Source organism: Blastomyces dermatitidis, assembly GCF_000003525.1.
Source record: "Blastomyces dermatitidis ER-3 genomic scaffold supercont1.3, whole genome shotgun sequence".
NCBI lineage: Eukaryota > Fungi > Ascomycota > Eurotiomycetes > Onygenales > Ajellomycetaceae > Blastomyces > Blastomyces dermatitidis.
In genome coordinates this window covers 4,231,269-4,255,122 of record NW_025544776.1, presented here as the reverse complement: position 1 = coordinate 4,255,122, position 23,854 = coordinate 4,231,269, and the positions used below count along the sequence as shown (strand labels likewise).

Here is a 23,854-nt window from a genome sequence, read left to right as displayed (position 1 = left end):
ACACCTGATTTTTTTCACACTAGTTCAGTAACTAGATTAGATTTTTAAAGAGAATCTAATAAACTAAAATTGATTTTTAAGATAAATTAATAAAATCTTTACAATCTCTTTCTTGAGATACAGTGAGAAAAAGTATGATATCAATTGATAGTAAATCAGATAATATGACAGTTTTTGAGAGAAAAACTGACAAAAAATAAATCAATTTTTTGAAGAGAAATTGATTAAAACTATTCAATTTTATTCTAAATTATTCAATTCTCCTCACACAACAGGTGTGCAACTCAAATCAGTTAATGAAGAGTGTAAAAAAGAATTAAGTATTAATGAAAGCTCTTCAGCCACTGAAAAAGTAATTCTTATTTAAAAGAATATGAAATTATGACAGAAAACAACTCTGTTTTTAATTCTTTGTAAGAATATTGTGTAAAACTCAGAGAAAAACACCTTACTTTTTTAAGAGAAGTAAAAAACTATTTCTAAAATCTTTTTTTTGCATTAACTGTTGCAGAAGAATGAGATAGAAACTGCTAAGATATGCACTACTGTATACTCTCTATCAAGACTTTCCCTCTTCAGAGTCTTGATATTATAGAGAATATAAGTCTGTTTCTATATGATAATATAAATATTGTCAGCGAGATGTAGAGAAACTGATTATTTATATCTTAAAATAGAAGACTTTGTCAATGATTATATCAATATAGAGTTAATTCTCAAATTCAATAGAAATCTAGTGTTGCTGTTCTCAATCCCTTGCAGAATCTATTGAATATTGAGGTATTAAAACTAGATTTAATATATCTCACTGTGCAGAGATCAAAGACTCAGTCAGATCTTGAAGTATACTGATTTTATAGTTGTTGTATCTGTTAATTATGTATTGAGTACAGTTGCTGAGATATCTTTTTGTACTTTTCTGTCAGGGATGGGCCAGATTGAGAGGGATGGTATGAGGGCGAGACTTGGCATTGATGTTCAGATACACTGAAGACAGACCGCGGAGATTGCACTTCAGAAGTGGCTGTTGGTTATATGCTTGATATTATCACTGAGGTATCTTTTTGTATTTTTCTGCCGGGGATGGGCCAGATTAGGAAGGGCGGTACAATGGTGGGACTTGGCGTTGGTGTTTTGAAACATCAAAGATGGACAGGGTTTTCGTGGAGGTCGCTCCTCAGATATCTTCACAACTACAGATCGGGGATCTTCCAAAATCGAGAAGATTGGTGCATATGGCTAGGTCTCTTCACCTTACAATTTGTATGGCACTTTGGCCCGGGGTTGTGGTGTGGTAGGGGAGAACGGGGGATACTCCCACACAGGAGTTCCGAACAACATCCGGTTCATGTTTGGCTGGATAACTCCACCACCACACAGGGTATGCGGTCGGCGATGGGGTCAGAATGCTCGTATGATCGAGGGCTTTTCGATGGATCTATCGGCGGGTTCTTATTCGAAAAATCGAGCGAGTTCGTGGTGGGGCGGTTGAGGCTCTTGAAGTGATATGAATAAAGATATTTAATACAATATAAAATAACTGATTTAGAGAGATAAAAGATCTAAACACTTATACTGCATTCTGATGTTTCTGCTGATGAATCTGTGACTCTCAGCTACTGAATATTTATAGAGAAGAATCACTCTGAGAACTTCAATACTGATAAAGACAGTATATTATAAAAGTTCAGATAAGTAGTCTGCAGTAATTAACTTAAGAAAAGCTTAAGAGAGAAAATGTATATCTCTGTTATAATGAATATAATGAATTACATGATATTTATCATTACAGTAAAACACAGATGAACTCTGTATTAAGTTAATATTATACTTATCTATCTATATGAACAGTTAGAGAAGACAGTTTATATACATTAACTCACTGATTTTAAAGCAGACACTTCATATACAATGATGTGTGCTGTTGAGAAATCTCTATATAACTTAAACTCTGCAGTAAAAATCTGATATGATTATCTTATAATTCTGCTGTGAGAACATGAATTCACTTTCAGCCTGTATGACTCTGATCTCTGATAACATGATACACAGAAGAATCTATATATAACAATCTATATTAATAATCTTCATATTATAGCTGAGCAGTCTGTGAACACTGATTAATTAATGAACATACTGAGTGAAAAGCTTGAGATTAAAGATCTCAAGAAACCTAAAAGATATCTGAGTATGAAAGTCAGTTGTATAAAGAATAGAGTCAAATTAACACTTGAATAATATATTATACACTTAATGCAAGATTTTCATCTTGATGATACAGTTACTGTTCACTCACTTATGAAGAAAAGCTTACATCTAGATGACTTCTCTGTGTCAGAAAAGAAAAGTGAATTTATAAAGACTTAATATTAATATGAAGTCAGCTATCTGCAGTATTTAATAGTTAAATTACATCTGAACATTGCTCACACAGCATTTCTTCTAGCACAGAAGAACTTAACTCTCACACTGAAAGTATGAAAAGCTCTACTACATATTATACACTATCTTCACAGCACTAAGAATTTGAGCATATTTTATAAGAATCTGAATAATAACATAAGTGACTTGCTGAATACAATGTATGCATCAGTTAAATACACAGATTCTGACTAAGTCAGCTCTCTTAATAATGATCAGAAGTCTATATTTAGATTCATCTTTAAAGTTACAGATATCTCTATATCATGACAATCTATCAAGCAGCTCTGTATGTCTCTCAGCTTAAATGAAGCTGAGTATATAACTCTTAGTGAGACAGTGTGTGAGATAATGTAATTATATAATATAATGATGAACTTGTTATTCATTCTGAATAACTCAATCAAGATTTATACTGATAATAAGAGTTTAATTGATCTGATCACTGTGATAGTGATGATCACATATAGTAAGTATATTGATACATGATTTCATTTCTCATATACACAGCTGAATGAGAGGATTATATCTTTGAAGTACATTTCAACTGAGGAAATAACAGCAGATGAATTGATCAAATCTTTAGACACTATTACATTTCAGTAATTTCTTGATTTGTTAGGTCTTACAGACAGAAAGAATCAGAATGCCTGAAATTAATGTATGTAGTATAATTTGAAGAGACTCAGAAACTGCATGACAGACTTTTCTATATAATGTTTAAAGATAATCATAGTGTTAAGATCTTACACAGTGATGTGAGAGAAGATGTAATATCTTGATAGTATTACTCTAGTGATTACTCTATCTGCATGTAATCTCTTATATTATATAATGTAGCTAGCTGCTTTTATAATAATAGAAGAAGTAATCTTTCTCACTTACAGATCTCTCAGCATAATCTAATAACTCTGAAAGTCAGTAAGAAGACATTTACTTCTCACATTAAATTATCTATCTCTGAAATTGATGAAAATGAGAGCTGTACTGATATTAATGATAACTAATAGTATATTATTAAAATAAATGAAAGTCTATCTCTGAGTGAATAAATTCAGAGCTGTCTTGAAGAGTAATATAGAAAATAAACATAGTCTGAAAATTTAGCTGATTAGAAAGATGTTAACTGTTCTCTATCAGTTAGTATAATCTTAAAAACTTAAAATAGCTTTCTAGCTAGCTCTTCAAATAATCAATTATCTTTACACACTTTATTTGAGTTCTGAGGTTTTTCTGATAGCAAGCAGTCAATTACTATATTATCTTTCAAGTCTTATACTTTTGTAAATATTCATCTTATATTTACATCAGATTGTGGTTCGGAAGAACGTACAACTGTCGGATAATAACGCGGCTGCTTCTGAACTAGCTTATAAGTGTAAAGAGGGTCATAGCAGCCACTAATTAATTTAGTGTATAATATTACAATATATAAGAAGCCGGTGTACACCTGTAATCATACACTGGCTTAAGCAACCTTTGAATTACATCTGATAGTATGTCTAAAAATCAGTGAGAAGCACAGGCTTCTTCAGAGTGTGATAATTCTGTCTATAAAGTGATTTGTAGTTATCATGTCAGTGTGGTTCTAGAACATCTCAAAAGATAGTGTATAAAGAGTGATGAGTGAAAGAGCATCTGATTAATGATGCTTTGCTTATTGAGGAAAAACTTCACACTCAGATGAATGTCATGTATGTGAATAAATAAGATATGAGAAAGAGAATGAGAGCAGTGAACCAGATTCAAAGAAGTTCACTCCCTACTTAAAAGAAGAATAAAAAGAGAGAGAGTGACCATCATCAGAGTTGTATAATAATAACAGAAATCATATAATGATATAGTGATATAATGATATAGTGATATAATAATAGACATTGTACAATTAATCAGAAATCACTGAAATGAATACCTTCTCTAGTCAATATAAATAACATCCTTCTCTGCTATCTGAACTGGAAGATATGTAGAATCTCTCAGAGAGTTTACTCAAAGCAGTAAGAAAAGTAGCTGAAATCACTGAATCAGAATTGAAGCTCTGTATGTGTACAAGAATTCTAAATAAGATCAAGACCTTGTGTACACAGTGACAGGCTGAGATGAAAGTCAAATAACAATTGACATTTACTGCAGATTAAGCATTCACTATGAAGAGCTTTACTGATGCAATTATCATTATTAATAAGAATAGAGAAAACCAGATCTTAGATCTACAGTGAGAGATTGAATATTTACACAGATAGATAACTATACTGAATCTGAAGATCTCATCATAATTATTCACAATCTTTTCAGAAGTATACACATCATCAGAGACTGCTGTGCAGAATGAGAATCTGAGTATGAAATATATCAAGCTAAGAGATCTGCTGAAGTTATCAAGCTTCAATGACAACTGAAAAAATAATGCTGTAATCAGCTGACTAAGTCAGATGCAATTATATTATTGAATTAAATGTGAACTCACAGACAGACAGTCAATGAAATTTCAACAAGTCTTAAGATCTGCTGTGTTTCTATGTAGAAAAGTGAAGTCATTATAAATGACTGATGAAAAGATGAATCTCACAGACTCAGAGTGATATTCATTCTCACAAATATGAAATAAGTTTTTCAAATGAATCTTGCATAACTTTGAGAAAGTGAACATGTAAGACAAGCATTATAAACACTTCACTGAGTGTAGATAAGTGAGTGATCTTACATTATACTTTACACACTTCAGCTTATACTATCTTATATTGAATGAAGAGCTTTCAACATCTTTCTGTTTACAGATTCTCATTCATAATCTTACATCTGAGTTGAGAGTGAAATGAAAATACTTAATCTCACAGTCAAACACAGTGAAGAAAGCATATAATATTCTCATTGTACAGAAACAAGTGAGTTAATTATAACAGAAAATACTGTAATTAAGTATATCTCAGTGAAGAACAGATAATCAGACTTCTATAACACAAGTCACACACTCAGATATGATAAATCTAGATCTGAATGTCATTACTAAAGCACTGAATTCTCTGAAAAAGAGATTCTCTAAGTGAAAATCTTGATATTATGAGCATTGAGCTTGCTTCAACTGCAGATATCAAAATCATGATACAAAAGATTGCACTCAATGTATACAGTTAAGAGAAGCAAGAGAGTTAAAAAACTAGCAGAATCAGTGAGCTTGAAGATACTCACTGATATTCTATAAAAAGTCTTCAAAGTGAAAGAGATATCTGTGTTAGATAATTCTCTGAATTCTACAAATGCAAAAAAAAAGCAGACTTCTGAATGAGATATAGATGAGAATAATGAAGTGAATACTTATCTCAATATCTTAGAGTCTGAAATGTTAATGTATAAGAGACACTTGAGTAAGAATTGAGAGATGGCTGTAAAAGTATTAGCAGACACAGAAGCTTCTATATAATATATTGATAATTATATAATCTGAAGATTGAAAGAGATCTGCTGAGTGAAGAATCTCTGATATATAAGATTATCTGATAACTGATATTTAATATCATCTGCAAAAGTAAGACTTCTCTTATACTTCAGAGAATAATCTTGCTATATTTGAGTATGAGAGCTGTAGAACATGAAATATGATCTTATTCTCAGACTCAATTGATTTTAAAGATTCAATTCACAGATTCAATGATGTACATACTATATACAGTTGACTGATAGAAAGAAAACAGTTCATATAATTCTATTAACTGATATAAGAAGGATATTTCATATCTCTGATATAGAAGAATTAAATCTGCTTACATATCAATAAGTAAAGAGAATGATTCACAAGACCTCATCTGAAAGTATTCTGTATGTCATACAGAACTCAGAAGTGAAGGAAATCAAGATAAAGAACATGCAGAAGAATAAGCATATGAAGAAGCTTCTAAAGAAGCATGAAAAGATCTTTCAAACAGATCTTTCATCAGAATTGCTGCCAGAATGAGAATTTGTACATAAGATTGACACAGAGAATGCAAAATCAGTCAATCAGAATGCATACTCTCTGTCACAAACACATCTTGAAGAACAGAAGTATCAGATCACAGATCTTCTAGAACAGAATCTTATACAATTCTCATCAAGTATGTGAGACTTTTCAGTTCTATTCATGAAAAAGGCAGATGAGAAGTGGCAGATGTGTATCAATTATCAAGCACTCAATAAGCTTACAATCAAGAATGAACATTCACTGTTACAGATTCAACAACAGTTGAATACAGTTGAAGATACTTAATATCTATTAAAGATCAATCTTCTCTCAGAATACTGATAGATCTGTGTAGATAAACTGTCAGTCTCACAAATCATATTTAATACACAATGAGAGAAGTTTGAATTTCTGATAATATCATTCAGTCTGATAAATGCACTCATCATCTTTTAAACAATGATGAATATGATTCTTTATAAACAGAATGAAACCTCATATCTCATATATCTCAATGATATTCTAGTCTTTTCAAACTCATATAACAAATATCTGAAGCATCTCAATGAAGTGCTTATAACTCTGACAGAGTATAAGCTCTATATCAAATCAACAAAGTATGTGTTTGAAATGAAAGAGTTGAAGTTTGTAGAACATGTAGTAAGTGATGACTGTATACATCTCATTTCAGAGAAATTGAATATCATAGTAAATTAACTGTGATTAAGAAATGTATATTATATACAACAGTTTCTTGAGTTGATCTCATATTACTGCAGATTTATCAAGAATTTCACATGAATATCTGCATCACTCTCAGATCTCTTAAGAGAAACAGATACAAATCTGTGAAAGAAGAAGTTTCATTCAATTATCTGAAATGCTATGTATGAAGAGGCTTTTCTCACATTGAGAAAATGTGTAATAACATTCTCAGTACTTATTCAATCAGATTATAATAAATCTTTCTACATTGAGATGAATGCATCTGAATGAGCTATCAGAGACACTCTTCTACAGATGAGCAAGAATGACAAGCTACACTCAGTGATATATAATGATAGGAAACTATCAGGCGCTGAGCTCAATTATTCAGTATATGAAAAGAAATTGCTAGTAATCAAGCATGTACTGATGTTATGAAATAGATATATCAATAACAGATATACAACAACAGTGATCACAGATCATGAAAGTCTCATCTATCTACAATTGATAATAAAATCTTTCAAATACTTAGTATGTTAAATCTCAGAGTTTCAAGTGTACAATCTTCATATTAAATACTGAAAGAAATTGAATACTATAATATCTGATGCAATCAGTTGCAGATCTGATTTCATGAGTGAGAGTTCTGTGAACTAGATACAAGAAATGTTCATGTTAAATACACTGAGAGAATGTAAGAAATCAGAATGAGTGAATATCATGATCTCTTGATTAGAGAATGATAAGATGTCAGATAACAAGTATCTTATGAAAGTAGTAGAAGAGATGCTTCTGAACTTTAAGCTGAGAAAATTGAAAAATGATGTTATGCTTTACTGTGATTTAGAATATGTGAAAGCTCTCTATCTAGAATATTCATTTAGACATGACTTGATGACTCACATACACAAGGAATTCAGTCACTTAGAAAGCTCTGAACTCATGAGTGTACTCAAATCAAGAGCATACTGGTCAAGCATGACTGAGAACATTCAGATATATACTCATAAGTGCCTGAATTATCAGGTTGTGAAAGAATCTAAGAAAGAATTAGAATGTAAGAAAGTACAACATCAGATGAAGTGTATAATACAATTGTTCAAATAATGAGAAGTGAATCTCATAGACATATTACTGTGAACATCAAATGAAAATTAATGAATAATCACTGCTATTGATTATGCTACTGACTGATCAGTTACAAAAGCAGTTTCAGAGATAATAGAGAAGATGATAACAAAGTTTCTACATAATGAGATCTATGTCAACTATGAAATGCTGTGTGAGATTCTAACTGATAATGATGTGAATCTCATAGAAGAAGCAGTGAGGCATTTTATAAGTTAGTTACAGATAAGATATTGTAGAATAATATCATATCATCTGCAGATGAATGAGAAGATGAAATACTTGAATAGAATCTTGAACAACATGCTGATGAAATATCTAGTGAGCAAGTCTACAAGATTATGAGATGAATATCTCAATCAGACACTATTAGTCACATGAATTCAGCAGCATGCAGTCTTCAAGCATTCATTATTCTATCTATTGTATGAATTGCATCCGCACATTCTGAAGAATGCTTTGAAAAAGATGAGAGAGAAAACAGCAGCTGTGAATACAACAGTCATGAATACAACAGTTGCAGACACAGAATCAAGATTGAAAGAGATCAGTCACATACATACAAAAGCTAACAAGTTACTTCTGAACTAAGCAATTCAATTGAAAAGAATACAAGACTCACTAGTTAAGAAATCAAGTTTTAAGATGAGAATATGAGTTCTTGTATACAATGAGAGTTCTGAGAAGTTTTAATCTAGATAGTTTAAGTCATATAAAATACTCAAATTACATTCTCTGAGAATGTACACATTGGAAGAATCAGAGGAACAGATCTTATACAACTTAATCAATGATTCATAACTTGTGAAAATAAAGATACAAGATCTGAGCAGATTATAATCATTCACAGCACTATTATCAGCATTGAAAAAGAAGAAGCTTACAATTGAAAAGTCTTACAAAGTAAGAGAAATCATAGACACTTATAAATCAGATAATCTCACTTATTTCAATCTTTTCATAATTATAAGAAAAGAATGAGAAGCAGTGAAGAAATCAGGTAAATATCATACTTTAATAAGTGATGAGACTGTAGTCAGTTGTATGATAATGTGCTGTAGATAGTGAGTACAATGCAGTAAAAAGCAGTCTCAAAGCAGTAGACTTACACATGAATCATATTGTAGAAGAAAAAGAAATTCAGAGTTGAATTCAACTGTTTACATCAGTTCAATTACAGAGATCACAGAGAACAAACTATCTGAAACATTTACAGATGTATGAGATCAAGTCATCTCAATCTCTGAGAATGCTCAGAGATTGAGTGAGATTAGTTTTGATAAGCTGTTTACTGTAGTGATCTGAGTGAATGAAGAGAGACAGTATAATGCATAAGACAGAATCATAAAAGATGAAAGCTGCTGAACCTAGTCACTGAATGCTGTATTATATAGAGATCATGTAAGAGTACTAGAGTAGTGACTAGCAGATAAAGAAAAAGTGTAAGAAAAGAAAAGAGATAATGAATTAATCATCAACTGTAAGAGTCAGCTGTAAAAGACAAATGTTATCATATACATCTCATTCATTTTTATATACTACATATTTAATCTATTTCCAATGCCACATCACCTGAAAAATGTCAAAAACAAAGAAAATCTCAAAACTCAAGATTTATAAGAGATTCAAGAGCTGCAAGCTGCTCTTGTAATAACACTGTACATGTCTCTAATTTCTCTATCACTCTGTGTACAACATTAATGTCATTTATTACAAGATTGACTGAAATGCCAATATAGAAATGCATATATATATGTATAGAGAAATTGAAGAAGAGTATGAAATCTGCAGAATCAGAAGTCAGAGCAGAGAGAGTGAAGGCAGAAGAAACAGAAGAAGAAGAAGACACAGAATCAGATGAATGACAGTGAAAGTCACTCAGAGCTGAACACTTATAATCTGATATACACACAACCTTCTCTGCAGAGAAGGAAGAGAAAGTGATAGAAGAAGCTTAAAAGTGAGAGAGAGTAGTCTCAGTGATGTTATCATCTTCAATTAGAATAGTCTCTAATGCTGAAGCAACTAAGAATCATTATTAGTGTATGAAAATTATAAAATTAGAGATGAGAACAGTTACTGAATAAACACTCACTGATCTTAGAGTTGTACATGTAATTATAACACACATGAGACTTCTCAGAAAGAGAGAGAGAGATATGAGAGAATGCAGAAAGCAGAATACAGTATGTAAACAGCTTATTCTTATAATAACATCTCAGACAAGGTGTACAAGCCTCATGTCTGTGAGTGTAAAAGAGTATGATATTCATATTTCTATTCTCAAAAACACAGATATCTTTTGCCTGTATCATGAAGTCAGATAACAGATATTAGAGAATAGACTGATACTGATCTATCATTCTGAAGAAATTTATCAGAGTAAATATTCTTATAATATTGAACTTTATAGTTATAAAAAGCTTCTTGATATCTGTGAACATCACAACTTTGTATACAGTAAAACTCATAACAATTTTCTCTAAGAACAGAAAAATCAGCATTAGAAAGAAAAGATGAAAAAGAAAAAGACTTACAATCTCAACACTGTTAAGAGAGAAGATGATTCTCTGATATAAATGAATAATTATCTTATTATAAATATTTAAAATGAATGTAATAATCAGTGTCTGTGACTGAGCTTCAGATTATTGTGTTATATACAGTCTTCATATAATAAATTATTCTAAGAGTTGATAAGAAGAGTGAGAGTGTACATACTGAGAAATATAATTCATTAAGTCTATGCAATATCTTCTTGAAATGAGAAGAGCTGATAATGAAAGCAGAGATGATAAAATTAGAAGTAGTGAGAGTGAGAGTCACAGAAACAGAGATAGTGAGAGTGAGAGAATCAGACACAGAGACAGATGTAGAAGATTGAGAGAGAGTGACAGAGAAAGAAATAGAGAGAGTAGAAAGAAACATGAGAGACTTAGCTATACATAGTACAGATAATTTCTTCATTATCACATTCTTTAAGTTCTTAATCAATGATTTAATATTGAGTTCACTATCATCAGTGAATGTAAATCTGTCAATGTGTGAGAATTCTATATGAATAAAAACAACATATCAGTATCTGTGTTCATGTAAAATTATGTCAGAAAACATGATCAGAAACCTGCTGAGAAGGAAATAATCAAGAGTATATAAGAAGATGAAGAAGATGTGTTATTCATAATAGTATATTCTGATAATTATTAGAAGATAAACAAGTTCTAGTTATATTTCATAACATATTACACTTACTGCTAATGAACTGCTCAGTATAAGCACTACAATAATACTTATTATGAGAATAGAAGATTATTATCAGAAATATGTATAATATAATAGATGAACAGATAAAAAGAGTTGAATAGAAGAAGAGATAGAAATCTTAAATGAAATAGTGATATTTGATGATAATAATAATGAAGAAGATGATTGAAGAATGAGAAAAGTTAGTGAATAAGTGATGTAATATAGTGAAAGTTTCTTTATAAGAGTGTATACAGAATGCTAGCTGAATCAGAAATAGATTACATAATTATGAAATGCTAGTGATGAGCTAATCTGCATGAAGCTAGAGTGTATGACATGATTATATAAGTGTGACTGAATCTGATGAGAAAGAATGTGATTTAGAAGAATGTATAACTGTTAAATAATAACACAGTCACTTCTGAACTAGCTTACAAGTGTAAAGAGAGTCATAGCAGCCACTAATTAATTTAGTGTACAATATTACAATATATAAGAAGCCGGCGTACATCTGTAATCATACGCTGGCTTAAGCAACCTTTGAATTACAAGATAAAGAATAATATGAACACTTTATACTAATTTCAGATCTACTTTTTAAGTAAAGTACTTATCTTCTTAAGAAGAGTATTATAGAAAGAGCTGGATTACTATAGTAATAATATACAGCTCAACATACAGCTCTATTAATAGCTTTTAAAATAGAATAAGAAATTACAGAAAATCTTAGAATATTTGAGCAGAGCTGAGCCTTGTTTATCACTAGTTAATTTATCAAAGTCTGAATGAATAAATGAGTGTTCATAGTTACTGTTAAGCATATTAGTGTATTTTTATAATCAGTTTCTCATCAAAATATATTAATATCTTTTCAATTTTTGATAAAGTCACTGTAAAGTTATAATACTTCTAATATTTTTCTACTTTATATCATGCTATTCTTGTCAGCTGACTTGATAACTAACTGTCTGACTTATATATGAAATATCTTTATCATCTGCAAAGATCAGTCAATTTTTCTGATTATTAGCTGCTCTTTATATAAGTAAGACTCTCTTCTACTCTGCTTCTTATAAAAATATTTTCACTTTATCTGACTTATAGTTAGTAAGTATCTTATCTCTCATTATATCTGCTCTTTTTACATCACTCAATCTGTTAATCACTTCATGAATCTCAGAATCTTGATCAAAGTATGACTGATAATAAATCATTGAAGACTTATCATATATATAGAAGCTTAGATTTCAAAACTTTCTGATATATTCACTAGTTAGAATCTGCTATCTCTGTACTTCTACTGTCATTAATACAACTCTCTAATGCATTTCATAGTCTATAACTTTTTGATTTTATCTCAGTATTAGTCATCTGTTGATACTCAGTCTGATTCATCTTAACAGAAGTTTTAGCACTGTTCAGTCAGATGAAGGCTTCAGTTATGAGTAAAGAGATTATAAAAATCAGGATGACATTCTCTACTGATGATAATCTCTTAGAGAAAATCAAGAAAGTATATATTCAAGCTAAAGAAAACTAAAAACAGGAAATGAAATAATATGAAGTACTGAGTTTTCTCAAGAAAGGTTGTGATGATTGTAATTCAATAATGTGAACTGACCTTCTGAAGGTGATCTGAATTGATTCTCCAGAGAACTCTGTTGCAGTTGTTGTTGATGTTGTCAATAGTCAAGGTGCCATACGCATCTTTGAAAGGAAAGACGATTCTTATGTCAATGGGGTGGGAACAGAAGAGGCCGGCCATATGGTGATCGTCCCTTGAAATAGTGGTTGGTGGTTTAGGGTTTCAGGATCTCTTCGAGTAGGATATGCTGTTGCGAATAATGTTAAGTAGTTGGACCGCAATCATATAACTCTTGGCCGATTTATGATCAATCGATTTGTGAGCTCATTGGAGATCGGAATGATGATGAATGACGGCGTATATGGGTTATAGGTTTCAGTCAACCGAATTTTGCCCGTAATCTGGTCTGGCATTGTTGCTATCCCTCGTACATCTTCGACTGTAAGTTCATAGACGTCTCCGGAAAGGGAGGCTAGGGTCCCGTTAGCTACCCTAGTTAAGTTCTTAGATATAGGGCGATTTACCCCTTTCTTCAGGGCCAGATGTAAAATTTGCCGCTGGAAGCTGATTAGTGTCTATTATTTAGTATAGGGTTGGTCTCAGATACTAACTTCCAGTTATCTGTGGTTCGATTGGAGGCAAAATTCGACTGTCTTCGTCAACACCACCATAAACTTGCTTAGTCGCTGCACAGATCAGTTTTATTCTCTGCAGTGACGGAGTGGAAGTCACCTTTTGCGTAATTTTTCGCAAGGGCCTGAAGGACACCTATTTTGAAACCGGCCCACTCCTGCTTCAGCTTGGACGGTAAGTACACCCGAACGGCGTCCTTCATGTTGACGATGGCCGATGGACCAAGCCCAGCAGCGCAGAGAACAATTCCGTCATTGCCCGTAAGAGTTTTGACCCTCTGGAGAAACTCAAAATAATCTATCGATTGGCCAGCGCTTTTTGAATCGGATGGCGGCCCAGTAGCTAACAGCTGAAATGCTGCGTGAGCACGCCTCGCTTCTCTTGGTTTGAGGCCCATCCGGTGTTCCGTTAACTCTGAAAACTCGCGGAGCCGGCGAACAGCGGATTCCACCGAAAACTGAGCTTGAGGCATGAAGTAGAGTTGGGAAAAGTTGAAAACAGTTGTGGAAAGTTGAAAACGGTTGGGAGAACGGTTGTATTAATCTAGAATCATGCGGCAAAACTAAATCAGGTTAGGCATCCTTCATCACCGGAAAAGACACAGATACTGGGCCAAAAATACCACGGCATCATAGCCAAGTGTAAGGCAAAAAGAGGAGGTTTGATATTCTGCTCCTTGGCCTCTCATGGTGCTTCACGGCGTCCATCTGGAGTTCAGGCTCAGTTACCTCCTTCCCTTCGCATTTCAAGTGGCCTTTGATCCACATTTTTAGGTAACATCACTTTTGTTTTTGATCTCAGTCTGGAATGCTTGAGGAGAACCTGCAGAAGCCCAGCTAACATCTACAAGGATACATTGTTCATGCATGAATGCCCAACGAAAGAATGCTCTGATATTTTACTGTAAGTCGGGCCCAACATAAATCGCAGTGTCAAGGGCTATTCCACTTCGGTGCGCTTGTCACAGTTAATCCCTAAGATAGAGAGGGCATCGCTTGCCAGCCTCATCAACAAACCAAAGAAGTGAGGGTACTAAGCGGGCTTTGCACGAAACAACAGGCATCTATGGCGTCAGATTGGATTCTAAAAATGAGTGCCCCTCTTCTTCCTCCCAGCCGCGCCTTGCAAGTCTACCTGCGGGGAGCAGACTTGCAGAGAGGGGGATAAATGACTCAGAGAATCTTTTCGTTTTTGCTCATTAGACCAATAGCGTCCATTACTCATATGCACTGTGACTGAGAGGCAACTCATCACTACAGCTTGAGGTGGAAGCCCCGCAGGGATTCGTCGGCCGGTGAGAACTTGTTTGAATTGCAGCCTGGGGGCAGGCGGCAGCCATGCAAGTGGTTCACAGAAACCGCGCCTTTAACAACTTAAATATCCGTTGGTATCTGCTAGATAACACTATAGTGCCGGGTGCAACTCCATAATCGCCCGGAAAGATATAAAAGCCCAATTTAAACAACGCAGAACTGCGACCTGTCAGTCACTCGCAAGGTCAGAATCCGCCGCCGCCATCTAAGAATCATTTAGAGACTATTTGTTCATTTTTGGCTCTAACAGTTTGGATAGAAAACAATATGTGCCAACGTCTCATGACAAGAATTGTCCATCGATGCCAACATGTGATCGACTCACCTGGAGACATTATTGAATATCAGGACTGTGGCAATTGTGGGACAGTTATCAAAACATCCTACTTGGGCCAGACGACTAAGAGGGACCCTTGCCCTGACTGCATTGCTCGGGGAGCTTGGGTGAAGGTACAGGGACAGTGGCAGAAGGTTTAAACTTGGATGGGTTCTGTTGTTTCTGGAGGCGTATTTCGAGAATCGACCCCTGCCGTACGGCCACATACGGGTGAGAGTGGGAATGAGAAATATCGTACAATTGAAATTTGATTACTTTTGATTGTTTAAATAGCTATATGGAATTCTTCCATGTTGAAAATGTGTTCCACCTGTACCACCCTTACTGTGTTTGCCTTGTTTGCCTTACTAAATTGGTGTTGTGGTACGATCACCGTGAAAATTATGTCAACTAAAATGGGCCACAGCAGTTACTTGAGCGATTGATAACCACACTACTTACCCGGCTAATTACACACCTCAAAAATTCGACCATTCCTATTCAAACATAGCGTATACACAGCCGTACATACAAAATAACTAGCGTTCCAATGTAATCGATATGTGCCCAACCCCTCAATTCATTACTAATATTAATCCGAAATACGGAGTATATGCAAAAGCATCACCCCCCCAATCCCGCCGTGGTACCCCCTGGCTCTGCGTATGGCGGCTCTCAAGAACTGGAATATCCTCCAGCAGATCAACTCCTGCATCCTGCTCTCCGCTCAAAATATCAAAAAACATGTCATTTATCACCTGAGAACTGATCTTGTAGTGGGATTTCCGGACAGTGCGATTTCTGTGCCCTGGGGAGTGTCAGGGGGAGGTTAGGGTGGCGGCCTGTTTTCTTGATGATTCTTCACTATTCTCAAGAGCTGTGGGGGTTGTAGATGCTGGAGGGGGATTAGCACTGCTGCTACCAACTACTCACCCACCCAGCATTCATTGTATAAACTGTATACTGCTCAGTGGCGGCTGGGTTGACAGTGAGGTGTCTATTCCCCCTATCAAGTGCCTGTTCTATCCTCTCAGTGGCCGTAAGACCCCTGTGTAGGATAGGATAGAATTTATCATCTCACTACAGAGTACTCTGTACTCTGTACAGTTTTGACAATCTTCTTCATGAATACAGGGGGTTTTGGGGGGGGGGAACACATATCGATTACATTGGAACGCTAGTTATTTTGTATGTACGGCTGTGTATACGCTATATTTGAATAGGAATGGTCGAATTTTTGAGGTGTGTAATTAGCCGGGTAAGTAGTGTGGTTATCAATCCCTGTTACTTGGCCGTTTGTACCACTCCACTAATTTAGTGTGAAATTACCCTGCTGTGTTTGTGTTGCTTAAATGTAGTACAAAGTGGCCGATTTGCAACTAAAAGGTAACAAGTCAATAACGTATTTCACCACTTCCTTGCCACCAGACAACTTTGTTCTCCCCGCCAATTTAGTATGGGAAGGTACTTATGAGACAAACAAGACAAACAGCCCAAACTTTGTTCAGTTGAACTCAGTATCGCCAACCTCGCAGAACTTGTTCTGCAAATCTGTCATCAACTTGAAAACCGGCTACCTCCACCTTTCGTCGATTTGGAACCACATGTTCAGCACTTTTCGGACATTTACAGTGCTATGGGCCCCGAACGCTTACTGGATGATTTGTTCTGGGTTAGCGAGGGAGCCAACTGCTATGTTTACGAGGTGAACCCTCTCGTCGTCGTAAAGGTACCTAAAGCTGGGGCCCAAGAGAGAGAACAGTTTCGCAAAGAGGTTGAGATCTTCAACGTTCTCTCGCGTCATCCTCCATGTCCCTATGTGATATCCTGCTTCTTGCACACCAACGATTGTATCTTTCTTGAATATATGAGAGATATCTGCCTTTCCTGGCGAATTCAACAAAATCACATCCGGGACCATGAAACAATGCGGGTTGTTAGTGTGGAAAAATTTGAACCACTCTACCTGCGCAAAACATGGATGAATGATCTTTCTCATGGCGTCGCGTTTCTCGAGTCCCTAAACCTTGCGCATGGGGATCTCAGACCCGAGAATATTCTACTTGACCGCAACCGCCTTAAGCTTTCGGATTTCGACAGCACGACGGACATTGGATCACAATTCGAAGCTTGTATTGCCCCATATGGCCGACTGCTTGGTAGTGAAGGAGGGCCCCGCCAAGGAACTGCAGGCCTACTTGGCCCACGAACAGAGCAATTTGCGCTTGGTTCGTTATTCTATCTAATAAATTACGGATTTGAAGTTTATGGCGATCAATGTTTCGGTGACGATCCCTCTGGTAAGGAGCACGGGCCTGTTGTCATGGATCTGCTACAAAATATGATATTTCCAGAGTTGAACCGGGAGGCAATGATCGACTCCATAATCAGGAGGTGTTGGTACGGCGAGTACGAGACAGTGGCAGAATTGGCCGCAGATACAGAAAAGCTATGTGGCATGGGCAGCGAGGCTTCCAGAGGCAAGATTGAAGGAGTTAAGTGTTCGGCACCCTTATCTGCGGACGACTTCTCATCGCGGAGGAAATTGTGTGAGGATTTAGTCAGGTGTGGAATCCCTAAGGCTCTATCTTTGCGGAATCCCCGGCAACTTGGGCTCCCAATAAAACGCAGACATGTTTGTTGGGAAGTACTACGGTAGTAAGACGTTGCAGCGCAAGGCAACAAGGCAGACAAGCAGAACAAGTAATCAGGGACTGGCACGGGAAGATAGAGCCGGTGTGAGCAGTGTCTTTATGTTTAGTAACAGGCGGCCGCTACCTAACGCATGGGATGTATAATGCAGATGGTTTTGACAAAGCTATTTGGTAACACTTGGCATGCGCGGCCGAAAAAAACTTCCCTTCGCTGGACGAAATCAAACACCAGCTTGAATGAACCAAGTGAATTTTTCTTCACGCGTTGGGATGGAATATTTCGCAGCTGCCATGACAATAGCGATGTACCGCTGTAGATAGCAATTCCAACCCTGTCATCAACAGCCGAACAGCATTTTCACCTATACTTGTATAGATCGGGAGCCTATTGGGCGTCGTCCACCTAAGCAGGGGATTTTATCGTCTAGGCGCCGGATAGTTGTATAAAAGAGCAACCGTTTTACTTCAGCCCACTCAAAGGAACTCTTTTCAGCACGAGGCGTAGCTTGCAAGGAATTGGCCTTGGACCGTGAATATTGCTTTTGGGGCACAGTGCTCATCAGTCCGTACAAGAAAAAGCGCCCGTGCTAATAACTATTTTGAAGAAGATTGCTGTGCCGGATTGTTTTCATCACCGATATGCGCCAAACGACGCCGGGTGAAAGGGAACATGACAATCGCCGGACAGGTGATCTCCCAAACAGGCTGTTGATAACGTAGCGGCATGGATGGCGGATATCAGGAGTGAAAGGAAGAAGGGTGGAGTTTAAAAAGGCACACTTTGACCACCTGAAGAAGCTCTTTGTGGAGGTGGCATTACGTCTGACGGTCTACGATATATATACCCGTGGGAGGCTGACTGCACGGGCCATCGCTTGCCATTGAATGGGAGGGTTCCGATGTACAAAAATAAACGTGGGTGGAAGGTGGCAAAAGCCAAGGTTTGGACTGGGGGAGACTAACGAGGATTGGCGGAAGCCTGCGGTCCTATAAGGATCTTAGGGCATAGGGCATGGTCAGGTGACCCACACAAGCCTCGCCACCCCATATCCACTCACCACTCATCTCTAGCTTAGATAGCTTCTTCCTCTTCTTCTTCTTCTTCAAGATTCAGTTCCAATATAATCTAGTATACTGCTGCTATTCACCCTGATAAAGTTAATCTTCATTCTGTAACATTACTGAATCTTCTCATTTCACTATCAGTCACAGATCTGCAGTATTTTTTTTTCTCTACATCTTCATACACAGTGTCCTGCAGTAAAAAAAAAAAAAAAAAAAAATAGCACTCAGTCAAATCACATAAATTCAAGCTCTTACAGATCAAGTCAATGAACTAATCACTCAGAACTGTTAAATAACTGATGTCAATGCATAACTGATCTGATATTTGAAAATGCTGAAAGCTATCATTTATATGAAAGACACACTCTCAGCTCAGATTCATTATCAACTCATAACTACTATTACTAAGATAAAATTATATGAATCAGATATTTTTAATAAGACTAGTAATATTTATTTCTGACTACTGAATATAAATAATAACATCTGTAAATGTTTTATTATTAATAAAGTCTTTAAAATCTCTTTCAGTATCAGCTATCTTAGTTCTAAGATTCATTAATATATTTAGTGAATGTAAATGAAACATAATATATATATCATTATCTGAGACATTCTGAAGATATAACTCTGTGATAATTACTGAGAGATTAACACAGCTCTCACTGCAGAGCTATAAATGAACTTTCTTCATATATAATACAATTAATATACTGTGAACTTCATTGTCAATTTCAAGATTATTATAGCAGACTTGAAGTGAAATAATTCTGTACTATATATCACATTTTACATCAAGTTGATAACACTAATTCTTTATCAGATTAATTAAGCTTACTTTAATACTTAATCAGTATTCTTCACTGAATGAAAGAAGACAGTCATAATAATAAAGAGTTATATTTTTATATTATATTAACTCATCTCACAGAACTGCTAAGTTAAATTTAATTTTACATAAAATAATACAATCTCTAATATCACTGTTAACAGAGATTATTTCAGATCATTATATAGTAGTAATAAGAATTCAGACATCACAGATAATGAATACTAAAAATATCAATGTAAAGAGATCTGCATCTGATACAGATAAATGAGACACTGAATAGTAGAATACTATACTTATCTAATATCAGTCTCTATACACTCATCTGTAGAGATCTGTAACTGTCAGAGTACTTCTATGTCTGTGATTATCAATGATCACTTATATATAGTTTTCTCAGATTATGCTGTTATACACTCTTCATTCTTCTTTTTAAAATTAAAAAATGAATCAGTATATCACTAGAGACAGTCACATACACTGATAAGTCTTAAGTCAACTTCTTCACTCAGCAGATTGATGAATATATCTTATTTATAAAGATTATTTACTATAATATATTAATTCTCAATACTATCTCAGTTCTCAATAATATAATATATCTTATATATCACATCTATAACACTCTTTCTAATATAAAATATCTCAGCTGTATTACTCTCTCAGCATTAGTTAACTCTGATGCAGAGTTAAATATCATAATCTCAAAAGTAGCAGAAGTATTAAATACTGTTAAAATACTAGTAGTAGAGATCTCTCTGAAGAATCTACAGTATTACTTATATTAAACAGCTCTTTTTATCTATAAACTTACTCTGCTGAACTCTGATGAATAGCTAATCACATACTACTTTCACTCTATATCAATGATTTTATCTCTTATTCTAGACATGCTCTGACTATATAACATGAATCTCAACATTCATTGAAACACAGACTAGATATTCAACAGGTTTCAGATATACTAATAAGATATAGAAGATATTCTGTCATGAAAATTCCTCAGAGAGGAAATAATTCTCATTATAGTCTAGTTATAATTCTCTGAACTAACACAATCAGTATCAGACACTCTGTCATCTCAGTTAGAGAATTTTCAGAATATTTTTCATCTATTTACAGCAAACTCTCTCCCTCTCTGTTCTGATGCAGATATGAAGATAACTTTGATAAATAATAAGACTCTCAAGAAGAGTTCACTATATAATATAAGTGAGAAGAAACTACAGCTTCTGAAGAAGTATATTAATAAGAATTTGAAACAAGAATTCATTCAGCCTAGTAAAAGCTCTCATGCATTCTCAGTATTATTTACTCTTAAGAAGAACAGCTCTAAAAGATTTTATATTGACTATAGAAATCTAAATACAATTACAGTTAAAAATCAATATATAATATCTCTAATTTCAGAGCTTCTGAAAAGATTTAACAGAATTCACTGAGTCATAAAGCTAGACCTGGTTCATGTCTTTCATCTGCTATAAATCACAGAGGATTATGAATATCTCACAGCTTTTAAAATATATTATGAAAATTATGAATATCTGGTTATTCTCTTCAGTCTCTGCAACTCTCTCAGTCACTTTCAATAGTATATTCAGACAGCTCTTCTCTTATACATAGACAAATTCACTATGATCTACATAGATGATGTTATTATATACATAAAAGATGACAGTTCAGAGACTCATTGATAACACATCTGAAAGATACTTCAGAAACTCAGACAGACTCAGCTGATATACAATCTCTTCAAATGTTACTTTCTACAGGAAGAAATTGACTTTGTGAGCTATATAATCAGCTGTCACAGCACAAGAATGAACTCAAAGCATGTAGAAGCTATAGTATCATAGCTCACTTCTAGATCTATTCAAGATGTCTGTGAATTTCTAGAATTCTGTAACTTCTATCATCACTTCATACACTGCTATAGCAAAGTTACTCTATCAATGATAAATCTGCTGAAAGTTAATAAGATCTTTCAATGAACAGACACTGAAGACTTCAGTTTTCAGCTGCTAAAAGATAAATTTATCAAGATCTTTTCTCTCATCTTCTACTCTAATGAACTAGAAATCATAATCTTCTGCAATGTCAGTGACTACATCATAAGTGAAATTCTTATACAGAAAGAAGCAGATGAATATCTACACTCAGTTGTATTCTACAGCAGAAAAATGATAAATATAGAATATAATTACAGCATATATGATTAGAAAATGCTGACTATCATAGAGTTAATCAGACATTGAAGTCACTTCATACAGAGTAATCATTATAAAACAGTTATTTACAGTAATTATAATAACCTTCTTCTCTTTCTAATAATTAAAATACTCAGTCATTGTCAGGCCTGCTGAGCACAGCATCTGAGTGAGCTAGACATTATTATTAAGTATAAGAAAGATTATAAAAACTCAGCAGATGTCTCTAGTCAGCACTCAGACTACAGATCAAAGTCAGAGAAGCTGATAGAGTTTAATAACAATTTTCATCACTTTCTGAACAGATCATAAGATCATCTTCATCAAGTCAGAATAGCTGCTATATTAATAGCTACAGATATGTATTATAGTGATGACTTTACTCTCAGCTCATTTCTAGACATTATACATCAGCATCTCTCAGAGAATCTTGAATCTCTTATTTCTCTTATTAATCATAACTATCTAGAGAATTGAGCTATTGAAAATGAACTGCTTTTCTATCAGAATTGTATTATAGTCTCTGAATATCTTCTTACAAAGCAACTTCTTCTAGAATACTTTTATAATACTCTCATCATCAGTCACTCTGATTTCTGTCAAATATACAGCCTAATTCAACACTGATTCTATTAGTCTCACATATATCAAGAAATTGATAAATATTATAAGAGATGTGAGATATACAAGCATACAAAACCTATATCATATCACATATATAACAAGCTAACATCAGTTCTCATTTCAAATACTAACTAGTATACAGTCACACTTAACTTCATTATTAATCTTTCTAAATCACTCTGTGCAGCAATAGAAGTCATCTTTAATATTATTCTAGTTATTATCTGTAAACAGTCAAAGAGATCACACTATATATCTACAGTTATTAATATTACTTCAGAGACACTCACTTATCTTTTCATTAACAATATAGTTTATCTATATAGCATGTCTGCTATTCTTATCTTAGACAGAGATCATCTATTCATCTCAGAATTTTAACAAACTCTCTCACAAACTCTGAACATAGATTACAGACTTTTGACAGTATATTATTCACAGACTGATGAATAAACAGAAAGACAGAACTGAGAGTTAGAAATCTATATTTATCTTTATATAGACTATCTTTAAATAAACTGAATAAATCTTCTAGCTCTTGCAGAGTTTGTATACAGTAATTCAGTTCATTCAGCACTAGATATCACACTCTTTTTCATAAATCTAGAACATTATTCATCACTGCTGACTATACTCAACTTCTCAGTCTCAGAATTAAATCACTCAGATGCTGAATATCACACAGTACTAATCAGAGAAGTTCAAGAAGAGACTTACTTCTGTCTACTATATACTTAAGATCTCATGACTCACTATATCTGTAACAATTCTCAAGAATTCAAAGAAGAAGATCTAGTCTTTCTCAATGATAAAAATATAAAAATAAGATATCTTAATAAGAAGTTAAATCATAAGTTTCTAGAACTCTTCACAGTGTAAAAATATATTAACACTTAAGTCTACAAGCTATCACTATTCTCATTATATTATATATATAATGTTTTTCATATCTCTCTTCTAGAATCTTACAGAGTCACAGAAATTAATAATAATTATATACTCTCAGAGATTATTCACTCAGAGATAGATAATACAGATAAAGACTATAACATTGATGAGATTCTAGATATAAAACTTATAAGAGAAAACAAAGTCAAGTTTCTTATATACTGACTTGAAAAAGAATCTCAGTTCAATAAGTAAATGAATCTCACTCATCTCATCAATACTCAATTATATATAGAGATC

General features: G+C 34.3%; 3 protein-coding genes across 6 annotated transcripts; 2 read left to right on the top strand and 1 right to left on the bottom strand.

Moving 5' to 3' along the window:
- Positions 1 to 1,007: 1,007 nt before the first annotated feature.
- BDCG_03151 (uncharacterized protein) lies at positions 1,008 to 1,506 on the top strand (the record flags this gene model as incomplete). The annotated part of the gene is made up of 1 exon (XM_045418754.1): positions 1,008 to 1,506. Exon 1 carries the CDS (start codon positions 1,036 to 1,038, stop codon positions 1,504 to 1,506), a length of 471 nt encoding a protein of 156 aa, XP_045275253.1. The 5' UTR covers positions 1,008 to 1,035.
- An 11,260-nt stretch (positions 1,507 to 12,766) lies between these two features.
- BDCG_03150 lies at positions 12,767 to 15,554 on the bottom strand. 3 transcript variants are annotated; one of them, XM_045418751.1, is made up of 5 exons: positions 15,297 to 15,554; positions 13,758 to 15,176; positions 13,637 to 13,711; positions 13,550 to 13,582; positions 12,767 to 13,497 (listed from the first exon to the last, which is right to left on the bottom strand). In XM_045418751.1, exons 2-5 carry the CDS (start codon positions 14,128 to 14,130, stop codon positions 13,307 to 13,309), a joined length of 672 nt encoding a protein of 223 aa, XP_045280332.1. In that variant the 5' UTR covers positions 14,131 to 15,176; positions 15,297 to 15,554; the 3' UTR covers positions 12,767 to 13,306. The 3 variants fall into 3 exon arrangements, with proteins under 3 accessions (XP_045280332.1, XP_045280333.1, XP_045275252.1); XM_045418752.1 differs by having other exon boundaries at positions 12,767 to 13,582; positions 13,758 to 15,137; XM_045418753.1 differs by having other exon boundaries at positions 12,767 to 13,582; positions 13,637 to 15,176.
- A 1,051-nt stretch (positions 15,555 to 16,605) lies between these two features.
- On the top strand, positions 16,606 to 18,626 carry BDCG_03149. 2 transcript variants are annotated; one of them, XM_045418750.1, is made up of 2 exons: positions 16,606 to 17,868; positions 17,974 to 18,626. In XM_045418750.1, exons 1-2 carry the CDS (start codon positions 16,924 to 16,926, stop codon positions 17,992 to 17,994), a joined length of 966 nt encoding a protein of 321 aa, XP_045280330.1. In that variant the 5' UTR covers positions 16,606 to 16,923; the 3' UTR covers positions 17,995 to 18,626. The 2 variants fall into 2 exon arrangements, with proteins under 2 accessions (XP_045280330.1, XP_045280331.1); XM_045418749.1 differs by having other exon boundaries at positions 16,606 to 18,626.
- The last annotated feature ends 5,228 nt before the right edge of the window (positions 18,627 to 23,854 follow it).

Excerpts from the sequence above, each read along its gene's own strand:
- BDCG_03150 (XM_045418751.1), bottom strand. The coding sequence starts at position 14,130 with ATGCCTCAAGCTCAGTTTTCGGTGGAATCCGCTGTTCGCCGGCTCCGC. Across the intron at positions 13,712-13,757 it reads TGCGAAAAATTACGCAAAAG|CGACTAAGCAAGTTTATGGT; the intron begins GTGACTTCCACT and ends TGATCTGTGCAG. Across the intron at positions 13,583-13,636 it reads CGAACCACAGATAACTGGAA|CGGCAAATTTTACATCTGGC; the intron begins GTTAGTATCTGA and ends ATCAGCTTCCAG.
- BDCG_03149 (XM_045418749.1), top strand. The coding sequence starts at position 16,924 with ATGGGCCCCGAACGCTTACTGGATGATTTGTTCTGGGTTAGCGAGGGA.